Raw genomic sequence first — 12,536 nt, forward strand, 5'->3', positions numbered from 1 at the left:
TCAACTAATTGTATCCTTTTTCTCACCTACTCTGTCCTGTTCTTTGTTCTATAATCATAAAAATGAGTTGTGTCTTTAATTCCTTGTCTTTTGGCTGGAAACTAAGGCAGCCATCCTAAGGCAACCCTTTATTAATAGGTTCGTGTCCTGCTAATCTTTGCTCAAAGAAAATGTGCCTCAGTCCACCTCGGTTGAATTTTACTTGAGAAAGGACCAACTTTAAGATTATGAATTGTAGGATAAATGATGATCATTATTGGTAGAGGGAGTTTCCTCATTCAAAGCAATTTATTTCAAGGAACTCACAGGTCTGATTAAAAAAAAAATAGGCTTATGGAAGAGTAGAAAGAACACTGGTCTTAAAAGGGGAGGACGTGGCATGGGTCCCTGATCTGACTCCCACCAGTTCTATGGCCATGGATAGCTCATATAACCACGCTGGGCCTCTGTTTCTTCATCAGCAAAATGGGCACATATTTATACTATCTATCTCATAGGGACAATGTAATGAATACGCTTTGGAAGTCTTAAAGGGCTGTTTTTGCCTTTCTTTGTATTTGTAATGCCTGGTACACAGAAGGTGCTCAATCAATGCTCTGTTGACTTTTTACTTGTGACAAAAATGGGAGTCATTATTTTTATCATTATTGTTCCTGATACTAGTACTCTTCTACTAAAGCTCTCCTCCAGGGGCTTGTGAAACAGTAAGTGTTTAATGGATGCTTACTCTTTTCCCATCCTCCCTTCCTGTGTCTTGTTACCCCATTAGAGTGCAAGGATTGTCTTTTTTTGTTGTTGTGCATATTTGCCTTTGTATTATTCCCAGGGCTTAGCACACTGCCATAATAAGCACTTCCTAAGCATATCTAAGCAGGAAGCCCTTCTCTCTCTGGCACTCATGCAAATGGCTATCTAGTCTATACTTGACAAAAAGTCTCCCAGGAGGCTGGGGTGGAGGTGGAGGTGGAGTGGGTGCCTCTAGAAGTCATCCATCCTGTTTTTCACTAGCTTTAACTATTAGGAAGTTAAGAAAGAAGCTAAGACCTGCCTCCCTGAGAGGACAGCGCCCTCCCTGGCTGCTGCCTTCTATCCACAGCTCGTCCTATGCTCTGGAGCCAAGCAGAACGGGTCTGCTCTCTCTACAGAACACTCGCAGATGGTCTTCTCCCAAGTCTCCTCCTCTGGTGAAATCCCACCGTGAGCTCCGGCGGAGCCTTCTACAGAACGGATGCTGGGTCATTCGCTGCCCTGCTTCTCCACGGCTGGGCACAGCCCCAGCTCATCCCCGTGAGGCCAGGCACGAGATGGCACCCTGTTCACAGCCAGGAGCACGATGGGACAGGTCCTCCCCCTGCCCCAAGCACTTTCCGGCTGGCCTGGGGCGTCTGGGGACCTCGCGAGCATCCTTTGGAGCCAACTAGCTCCCAGCGGAGAAAGGGAGGCTCTTCCCTCGGGCCCTCCCGTGGCAAACGCCCGGAGCACCACTTACTCAGAGGCCATAAACAGCGCCTGGATCACGCTGTTCATGTAACAGGTGTTCCCCAGGTTGATGAGGCCGATCTTGCCTGTGTCCGACTTAGCAGCCAGCCGGGGGTAGAAACAGACCAGCTCATTCTTCTGAGAGGTCCAGGCGTTCTGTCCCAGCAGCTGCTTGATGCGGTCTTCATTGGGAACATGGAGGTCCTAAGGAGGGAGAGAAGGGACACTGGGGCCAGTTCCTGAAATAAGGGCTCCCTGGACGGAAGCCTGCCCAAGTCTAGGGGGGCCCCAGGCTCCTCTGAAGCACCCAGATACACCTGCTGGAGGGAAAAGAGCCCTGGGCCAAGAATCTGAAGAGAGCTAGGTTCAAATCCAGGCCTTGCCACTCGGTAACAATGTGATCCAGGGCAAATCACTCAAACTCTCTGAGTTTCTATTTGCTAATACTTACATTAAAAGAGATCCTGTGAGGGAAGTATCTGCCAAACTTAAATATAAATGAGTTATTAAAATGTCATTTAAATTGTATTATTATATTATATTATTTTAAATATATTTAGTTTAATATATTTTAAATAATATGCTTATTTAAATATATTTGTATATTTAAACACTATATTGTTATTTTAAAATATATTTAATTTAATATATTTAAAATAGTTAAATATTTATAAGTATATTTAATTTATTTATAATATATTTCATTTGACATATTTAAAATAATATAAATAATATTAAACTAAATATATATTTATATATTAAATGTTTATTTACTGTATTATTTTAAAAGACAGTTGGGTAGCATAGAGAAGACTGGCCTTGTGGTTGGGAAGGCCTGGGTTCTAGCCTCCTTCTGAAATTAGAGATTATGTGACCTTGGACACCTCAGGATACTCTCTAAGACTGTGGGTCACAAAGAAGTTGCCAATTTGAGCCCTGAGACAGAGTTTTTACCCTGGGAGCTTCTTATAATGATGAAATCATAAGTCCAGTCCCAAAAAATTTTCTTTTATTATTTTAATTTAATGAGGTCCCAAGATGGGATCTGATTTTTTTTGAGAAAGATATATAATATAAATGTTAGTTATGATTATTGACTTATTCAATATTGAAACATGCATATCAGATTAAGAACTGTGTCTACTATGCAAAGCTCTATCCATTGTTTCAAATTTTTACCTTCTGTCTTAGAATCAGTACTAAGTTTTAATTTAAATACTATATTGTTTATATTTAAATACTAAATATCGATTCCAAGATAGAAGAGCAGTAAGGGCTAGGCAACTGGGATTAAGTGACTTGCCCAGGATCACTCAAGTAGAAAGTGTCTGAGGTCACATTTGAACCCAGGACCTCTACTCCATCCATAGTTGACACTGTGCAAATGAAGCAGACTCTTCTGCTAAAAGGAGACTATGGTTAGGAAGCCAGAGAGTCAGATTCTATTCACTGGCTCATTGTGTGACTTTGGGCAAACTATGTCAACTTCTATTACCTTATCTATAAAAGGAACAGAATAGACTCGATGGTCTCCAAAGTTGCTTCTAGTTCTAAACATTTTGTCCTGTGCTCTAACATTGTTTCCTAAAGACCCCTCCAGCTTGGACATTCTAGGTTCTAAGATCCCCTCCAGCTTGGACATTCTAGGTTCTAAGATCCCCTCCAGCTTGGACATACTAGGTTCTAAGATCCCTTCCAGCTTAGACATTCTGTATTCTAAGATCCCCTCCAGCTTGGACATTCTAGGTTCTAAGATCCCCTCCAGCTTGGACATTCTGTATTCTAAGATCCCTTCCAGCTTGGACATTCTAGGTTCTAAGATCCCTTCCAGCTTAGACATTCTAGGTTCCAAGATTCCTTCCAGCTTGGACATTCTAGGTTCTAAGATCCCTTCCAGCTTGGACATCCTAGGTTCTAAGATCCCCTCCAGCTTGGACATTCTGTATTCTAAGATCCCTTCCAGCTTGGACATTCTAGGTTCTAAGATCCCTTCCAGCTTAGACATTCTAGGTTCCAAGATTCCTTCCAGCTTGGACATTCTAGGTTCTAAGATCCCTTCCAGCTTGGACATCCTAGGTTCTAAGATCCCTTCCAGCTTGGACATTCTGTATTCTAAGATCCCTTCCAGCTTGGACATTCTAGGTTCTAAGATCCCTTCCAGCTTAGACATTCTAGGTTCCAAGATTCCTTCCAGCTTGGACATTCTAGGTTCTAAGATCCCTTCCAGCTTGGACATCCTAGGTTCTAAGATCCCTTCCAGCTTGGACATTCTGTATTCTAAGATCCCTTCCAGCTTGGACAGTCTAGGTTCTAAGATCCCTTCCAGCTTAGACATTCTGTATTCTAAGATCCCCTCCAGCTTGGACATTCTAGGTTCTAAGATCCCCTCCAGCTTGGACATTCTGTATTCTAAGATCCCTTCCAGCTTGGACATTCTAGGTTCTAAGATCCCTTCCAGCTTAGACATTCTAGGTTCCAAGATTCCTTCCAGCTTGGACATTCTAGGTTCTAAGATCCCTTCCAGCTTAGACATTCTAGGTTCCAAGATTCCTTCCAGCTTGGACATTCTAGGTCCTAGGATCCCTTCCAGCCTGGACATTCTGTATTCTAAGATCCCTTCCAGCTTGGACAGTCTAGATTCTAAGATCCCTTCCAGCTTGGACATTCTGTATTCTAAGATCCTTTCCAGCTTGGACATTCTGTATTCTAAGATCCCTTCCAGCTTGGACATTCTAGGTTCTAAGATCTCTTACAGGTCCAATAGTCTATGTTTTAAAGTTCCTTCCCATTTTTTGTTCTAAGATCCCTTACAGGAATCCTGTGTTCTAAAGTCCTTTCTAGTGCTAAAATTCTATGTTCTAGTCACTTCTACCTCTAACATTTTATCTTTTAATATCTCTTATAGCTCTAATATTCCATGTTCTAATATCCCTTTTAGCCCTACATTCTATATTCTAAAGGTCCTATTAGCTTTGACATCCTATGTTCCTTATAAGGTCTCTTCTAGTTCTAACGTTCTATGATCTGTGTTCTAATGTTCTAGAATCTCTTTTAGATTTGTGACTAAGTTAACAAGAATGTCACAAACTTTAAAAAAATACAGAAATTAAAAGCTCAGAAAACCCTGTCCCAGTTACTCTTGAGAGATGGGGGTGGGGAAACCCACCTTGATGGCCTCCATGACCGGCTCATAGAGGTCTGGGAAGCCCGAGAAGCGGAACACCATGCAGTGGATTAACTCTGCCAGCTCTTCCAGGCAATTGGCTCGGGAGTTGGAGTCCTCTTCTGCCAGGGAGGCCACCATTTTGGGAATGTGAGGGAGAAGCTGCGAAGGCCAAAAGAAGCTTGGCATGACTGTAGAGGCTTTGGAATGGAGGGTTCCAAGGGCAGCTTAACAACAAGGCGCTGGGCCTAGTCAGGAAGACCTGGGGTCAAATTCCCTCTCAGACACTTACTGGTTGTGTGACCTTGGGCAAAGCCATTTAACCCTGAATGACCTCAGTTTCCTCAACTGTAAAATGGGGATAATAATAATACCTACTTTCCAGGGTTGAGTTCCAGGGACTCAAACAAGATGATATTTATAAAAAGCCTTGGGCCAGTATCTGGCACATGATAAGCTCTCTATAAATGTTAGCTATTATAATAGAAACCCAACTGTCTGGACTCCCCATACTGGCCCTTTACAGAGCCCATTTGTAGTATGAAGCCCTCCTCTTATGCCTCATTAAGGCATGGAGGTGACCTTGCCAGTGGAGTCCAGGCTTCTAGCATGTCCTGAGAAGCTGGAAGGATTTGAACCCCAGACCAGTGATATACTGTATATCATCTAAGGGCCAATCTAGTGAAGGTGGAGAAAAGCCCATTACCGACTAGATTATAAGTTGTTTTGGCTCACAATGACTCACAAAGACCATCCAAAGTGTGAGACGGCTGGACTCTATCACAGTGGAGGGAGCAAAGAACCTGGAAAACAGGGAGGGAAATAATGCAAAGTGCCTTGGAGTAGTAGTCAGAAGGACCTGGGTTCAAATCCTGCCCCAAGCACTTAGTAGCTGGGTGACTGCAGATAAGACACTGCCAGCTTCAGTCTTCTGATCTGTAAAACGTGGTTGACAATATTTGTCCTGTATCTTGCACAGAGCTTTTGTGGGAATCCATGAAAAGGTAATCTCCTCAACGGTAGCAATTATTTAATTTATTATATTCTTATTTGGAGTACCTAGCACAGTATCTGGCATATAGTAGGTGCTTAATAAATGCTTGTTGGATGACTGGTGAAGAGGGCATGTGTTTTATATATGTGTACACAGGAGTTTGGAAACCTTAAAGCACTACATGAAATAATACATAGCATATAATAAAATATATCATCTATTATCTTATATATTTATTATCATTATTATTTAAGAAAGGGTATGACAGGGCCAAGACAGTCGGAGCAATGAGAGGATCACTGGGTAGTGTCCCTTCAGGATAACCCTGCTGGGTACAACATTGGAGGTCTGGGCTGCTAGTTAAAGTAATGAGGCATATTATTGACTTAGACAGATGCTGCTGATCATTTTGAGGAATATTCCATGTATTCCAATGTTCTCTAGAGTTTTTAATAGGGATGGGTGTTGAATTTTATCAGAAGCCTTTTCTGAATTTTTTGAGATAATTATATGTTTTATTACTGAAATGATCAATTATGCCAATAGTTTTCCTAATACTGAACCAGCCATGCATCCCTGGTATAAATTCCACCTGGTCATACTGTATGTTCCTTGTGATCTATAGATATAAATCTTGCTAGCATTTTATTTAAAATATCTGCAAGAGGCACATTATTTACCATCTGCCCCCAATGCGAGGGCCACTTTGACATATATTGATATATATGTAGTTTTAATGTTATATATATTTAATTATATACATGTATACATACATACATATGCAAGTATACAAGTCCTTACCTCCTGTCTTAGAATCAATACTAAGTAGCAGTTTCAAAGCAAACGAGCCATAAGGGCTAACAACTGGATCAAGTGGCTTGCCCTGAGTCACACAGCTAAGAAGTGTCTGAAACCAGATTTGAACCCAGGATCTCCCATCTGTAGGCCTGGCTCTCTATCCACTAAGCCACCTGGCTGCCCCCACTATGGTATTCTAACAGGGCTTCTGGTGGGGACAGACCTCACTGTCTGCTTTTCAAGGCACTAGAAACACGCCTCCCTCCAACCTATTTCTTGCTCACTTAGTGAGTGGCCTCTCTTATCCTAAACTGCCTTTGGAATTCCCACGTAGCTTTTAAAACCCAACTTTACGAACTCATCCTTTGGATCTCCTGACTTGGCCATGCCCATCCCCATCGGGCCTCACTTGGCACTTTATGTCATACCTTGTTCAATAACTTAATTTATAATGCTGTGTATCATGCTTATGTGGATTGGTGCCTTCCCTTCCTATCCAGCTGTGAGGACCATAAAGGCAGGGACTTCATCTTCTATAAATGTTGTCTTGCCCCTACTGCTGAGCAATGCTCTGCGCACAGGAGCTGCTTACTAAAGCACTGTTGAAGCGACCTGAACAGAACTGAGTCTGAATGAATTCTAAGCACAGGAAAGTAGGAAACTTACGGGGCTACCAGCTGGCTCTGCCACCAGCTTCCTGTGACTTTGAGCCAGCTGCTTCTCTGTGAGCCTCATTTTCCTCATCTGGGAAATATGGGGAATGGACTAAGGTCCTACTGTCCAAAGGACAAATTCGGCTGCCATCTTTTTTCTTATACATAGGCTGGAAGCTAAGAATAGGTTTTATATTTCCAAATACAACAAAATGTTATTTAAATGCCATACAAAAACAAACAGGTCAGATACAGCCCACAGATAAGAGTTTGCGAACATCTAGACTAGATAACCAGCAAGGTCCCTCCCAGCTCCAAAACGGTGTGTTCTAAGCTCCTGTGCAACTCTGATACTCAATATTCTGAAGTCCCTTCCAGCTTGGAGAGTCTACATAATAATAATAATAATAACATCCTTTCTAGATCCATAATCTAAGGCTCCTCTGATCTCTGGCATCCTGGTTCTACATTCCTTTAAACTCTAATATCCTATGTTCTAAGATCAATTCCCAGCTCTGACATTCTGGGTTCTAAGCTCTCTTCTAATTCTAATATTCCGTGTCTTAAAGTAGAGCTCTAACATTCAATATATTACTACTACAAGATGATAATAATGATGGTGGTGGCAATATCCTTTCTAGCTGGAACATGCTGTGTCCTAAGACCTCTCCCAGCTCTATCATTCTGGGTTCTAAGCTCTCTTCCAATTCTAATATTCTAGGTTTTAAAGTAGAGCTCTAACATTCAATATATTACTACTACTAGTAGTACTAGTGATGATGGTGATGATGGTGGTGGCGATATCCTTTCTAGCTGGAACATGCTGTGTTCTAGGACTTCTCCCAGTTCTATCATTCTGGGTTCTAAGCTCTCTTCCAATTCTAATATTCCATGTCTTAAAGTAGAGCTCTAACATTCAATATATTACTACTACAAGATGATAATAATGATGGTGGTGGCAATATCCTTTCTAGCTGGAACATGCTGTGTTCTAAGACCTCTCCCAGCTCTATCATTCTGGGTTCTAAGCTCTCTTCCAATTCTAATATTCTAGGTTTTAAAGTAGAGCTCTAACATTCAATATATTACTACTACTAGTAGTACTAGTGATGATGGTGATGATGGTGGTGGCGATATCCTTTCTAGCTGGAACATGCTGTGTTCTAGGACTTCTCCCAGTTCTATCATTCTGGGTTCTAAGCTCTCTTCCAATTCTAATATTCCATGTCTTAAAGTAGAGCTCTAACATTCAATATATTACTACTACAAGATGATAATAATGATGGTGGTGGCAATATCCTTTCTAGCTGGAACATGCTGTGTCCTAAGACCTCTCCCAGCTCTATCATTCTGGGTTCTAAGCTCTCTTCCAATTCTAATATTCTAGGTTTTAAAGTAGAGCTCTAACATTCAATATATTACTACTACTAGTAGTACTAGTGATGATGGTGATGATGGTGGTGGCGATATCCTTTCTAGCTGGAACATGCTGTGTTCTAAGACCTCTCCAAGCTCTGACATTCTGGGTTCTAAGCTCTCTTCCAATTCCAATATTCTAGGTTTTAAAGTAACATTCATTATATTACTACTAGTAGTAGTACTAGTGATGATGGTGATGATGGTGGTGGTGGTGGTGGTGATATCCTTTCTAGCTTGAGCATGCTGTATTCTAAGGCCTCTCTCAGCTTTGAGGTCCGTGTGCCAAACAATATTCCTTATAGTTATGTTATTACAGTATGATGTTCTATGTTCCAAGATCCCTTCTAGCTCTAAATGTATACTTTTCCTCTCCCTCAGGGCCCATGTAGTTATCATCGTCCTTATTAGTTTACTTGAAAAGAAAAAGCAAAAACCATCCTCTTTCTTTCCTACAAAGCTCTGCCTCTGAGTGACTGGGGAAACAGCCTTTCCATGCACCAGGGAAACTCAAAAGATGACCCTTCCTAGACTTCTCTCTCCTTCCTCTCTGCCTTTTTTTCAGTCATGATCTCGTTGAGGGCTTGAGCTCCCCCTCCTGGCCTAATGAAGACCATGCTGCAGACTTTCCCCAAATGTGACTCTATTACTGGAGTCTAAAGGAATTAACTTCCAGTACAAAAAAATCAGACACCCTGATTGGGAGGTTGGGAGGAGCTGGTCCTTCCTTGGGGCTTCCTTGCTTGCCCCAGTGCCACTTTCACAGGCTTCCAAGTTAGACAGGCATTTGTCAAATGCCTAATACATACCAAACCCTGTTCCGGACACTGGGGGATGGATGGTGGGAGAAAGGAGGGCAATATACAAAGATAAAAGTGGACCCAGCCCCCAGCCTTAAGGACAATAGAGTTAAGAAGGCAATGTTCGGGAGGGGATGGGATGAAGGGCACAGAAAGAGAGGCTGGCCTTGGCATGGAGAAGGGCCATCTTATCCCCAAGGTAATGGATGATGATAATGTGATGGAGAGGGTGAAAAGGAAGTTTGTTAAGTGACTTTTCCCAAGTTTACACAGCTTTATAATAAACATTTGTTGAATTGAGGAGAAAAAAGTGAAGGCAAACTATCTCTCCTTCCAATGAACCATTTATTCCCCCCACCTCCATGCCAGGGAGAAGCCTGAAGACAGGCTATATCAGATGGACATAAGAAACTGGAAGAGTAACCCTTGCACAGGAAATTGGGATAATAATAATAATCCTTGAACTACCTACCCCAAAGGGCTATTTGTGAAGGTGGGACAAGGGACAGGAATTCAGACTAGAAGGATAGGGAGTTTTTATTATGAGGAAGATGAAGATAGGTTTCCAGTGTCCTAGCTGCCCCATTTGCTGCCACCCTACCCTTATCTTCCTCCCAGAATATGGGGAACTAAGAGAAAAGTGGCAAGAGCTTATAGACCCCTTCACTGCTGGCCTCCAGGAATAGTAAAAACAACAATAACAGCAATGGTAGCTAGCATTTATACCATGTTTTTAAATTTCCATAGAACTTCACAAATATCTCATTTTCTCCTCACAATAACCCTAGGAGGTGGGGTTTTATTATTATCACCATTTTACAGGTGAGAAAACTGAGGCAGAGAGCAATTATGTGTCTTTTCCAGGGTCAGATGATAAGTGTCTAAAGCTGGATTTGAACTAAGGTCTTCCTGGCTCCAGGTCCTGTTGCTCTACAGCCAGGGGGACATCCGCTGGGGCAGGCCCAGGCACTTCTACTGGAGACCCATCGTACCCCATTTCCCACTCTCGAACCCCATCCATACCTGCAAAAAAGGGACGTCCCAGTTGTGCAGTCTGGCTTGCACAAACTCCTTACCAGGTGGAAGGCTTCATGGGAGTGCTGGAAACTCAGAAGCATATACTTGAGGACAGATAGCGCAGCCTCCCTCACAATAGGGTAGAGTAGTTTGGAGAAAACCTAAAGAACATAGAACACTAGGATGTTAGAAATGGAAGAGGCCATGGAACAGGGAGCGTTAGTGACCTGAACACAGACTATTAGAGGTGAAAGGGATCTTAGTACACGGAATGTTAGAACACTAACTTAGAATGCCAGAGCCGGAAGGGACCTTAGAGCAAAGAATGTTAGGACATTGAACACAATGTGACAGCAGCATGGCAGAAGAAGTTATGGCGGATGGATGGATGGGAGACAATTGGGAAGTAAGAAATGATGATGGCAATGGTTTCAGAAAATCCTGGGAAGACTTATGTGAACTGATGCAGAGTAAAGGAGAACAATCTACATAAAAGCAACAACACTATAAAGACAAACCACCGTGAAAGAGGTGAGAACTCTGATCAATGCAATGATCAACCACAATTCCAGAGAAAGGATGATGAAGCATGCTACCCACCTCCTAAAAGAGAGGTAACGGACTCAGGGTGCAGAATGAGAGAGAGATTTTTGGATGTGACCAATGCAGAAATATGTTTTGCTTGACTATGCATATTTGTTACAAGAGTTTTGCCTTTCTTTCTTTCTTTTTTTTTAATAGGGAAGGGAGATAAGAGGGAGGAAAAAATAAATTTTGTTAATTGAAAAAATAAGATAATTTTTAAAAAAAGGTTAGAGTCATAAAGGACCTCAGAACATAGAACACTGAACAAGGAACCACAAAGTCCAACCACAATGCTTCATATCATTTTTTCTTTTTTAATTTCAAACTTTTAACACCAAATAAAATGAGCATTCTCATACATACAGTAGAACAGAAAAGGAGTATTATACATGGCTTATTAAATACAACTTTCTTTTTTAAGTATATAATAAATTATATAATAAATTCAACATGTTATTTTTAAAACTGTCCTCAAAATGTCCTCATTTAAAAGATGAAGAAACTTCACCAAGCTTAGGGAAGCCAAAAGGGATTTCAGAACACAGAATGTTAAATCTAGAACACAACTTGAGAACATGCTTTAGAATGTCAAAGCCTTAAAGAATCTTAAAACATAATACTATCAGGGCAAGAAAGTGCTTTAAGAACATAGATTTTTAAAACTGGAAATGACCTTAGCAATCCAATACAACCCTCCTTGTGTCATGCATAAGGAACCTGAGGCCCAGAGGAAAAGAAATTATTCACTTAGGGTCCCAAAGCAGGTGAGCATTAGAGTGATGGTGGGAATAATCCTGACCTCCTGATTCCCAGGCTATTGCTCCTGCTCTAAGATCCCACTCCAGCCAACAGAGTTTGTGTCTCTGAGAGCTTCCTGACCCAGGTGTGAAGGTAGAGAAGAGGAATAAACCTCGGTCTCACCAAAATGTACCCAGGATGCTGCAGTAGGTAGAGGGTCAATTTAGAATGGAACGCTTCTACCTAGGGGCACACTGTAACAAGAGACTGGGTTCTCATACTGGTTCTGTCACCAATTCCATGCATGACCCTGAGCAAATCAGTGGACCTCTCTGGGCCTCAGTTTCCCCTTCTGTACAAAGAAAACAATACCTGTCTCAACAGACCTCCTAAGACTGCTTCAAAGATCAAGTAACATAATGTATATTAAATGTTTTCAAAAGTACAAAGTGCTAGAAAAACAGAGGCTCTTGTTATTAATGTCATTATTATCATCAACTAAACAATAACTGGTCACCAGAAGACTGGCCACTTGGTGATGACATTTTTTTTGGCCACAGCATTTCACGAAGGTCGTCTACAAAGGCATGGAGAGGTGAGGAGCTGCATCGGTGAAGGGAGAACCCACAATGATCAAGTCAGGGATCCTTGAAGTCTCAAAGCATCTACACAAGGACCCAAGACTCTGATACATCATACGTTCTTTATCAAGTAGGGATGGAACATGGGGGAATCCTTGATTCTTTACCATCCACAGGCTCGACATCTCCATGATTCTTTACACGGATCCTCTGCTGCAGCCAAATGGTCCTTCTTAGTGTCCCCACACAGGCTCTGGGCCTTTTTTTATTCATGCTCTTACTTACCCCTACCTAGAATACCCTTCCCGTGCC

The 12,536-nt window shown here is 41.8% G+C and overlaps 1 protein-coding gene and 1 non-coding gene across 8 annotated transcripts in view; both read right to left on the reverse strand.

Annotated features, from left to right (window-relative positions):
• Nucleotides 1-12,536, reverse strand: part of USP35 (ubiquitin specific peptidase 35) — a 77,426-nt gene that overhangs the window by 13,987 nt on the left and 50,903 nt on the right. For all 7 annotated transcript variants that reach the window (XM_056794920.1, XM_056794918.1, XM_056794917.1 and 4 more), the window contains 3 exons: nucleotides 10,380-10,481; nucleotides 4,646-4,804; nucleotides 1,490-1,683 (listed from right to left, as the gene is read on the reverse strand). In XM_056794920.1, coding sequence (XP_056650898.1) covers nucleotides 1,490-1,683; nucleotides 4,646-4,804; nucleotides 10,380-10,481 — 455 coding nt within the window. The remainder of the gene's footprint in view (nucleotides 1-1,489; nucleotides 1,684-4,645; nucleotides 4,805-10,379; nucleotides 10,482-12,536) is intronic.
• Nucleotides 12,260-12,350, reverse strand: MIR1547 (microRNA mir-1547). Its single transcript, NR_034962.1, has one exon. It is a non-coding gene; the product is annotated as a microRNA mir-1547 (primary transcript).

Source organism: Monodelphis domestica, chromosome 4 (genome assembly GCF_027887165.1).
Source record: "Monodelphis domestica isolate mMonDom1 chromosome 4, mMonDom1.pri, whole genome shotgun sequence".
Lineage (NCBI taxonomy): Eukaryota > Metazoa > Chordata > Mammalia > Didelphimorphia > Didelphidae > Monodelphis > Monodelphis domestica.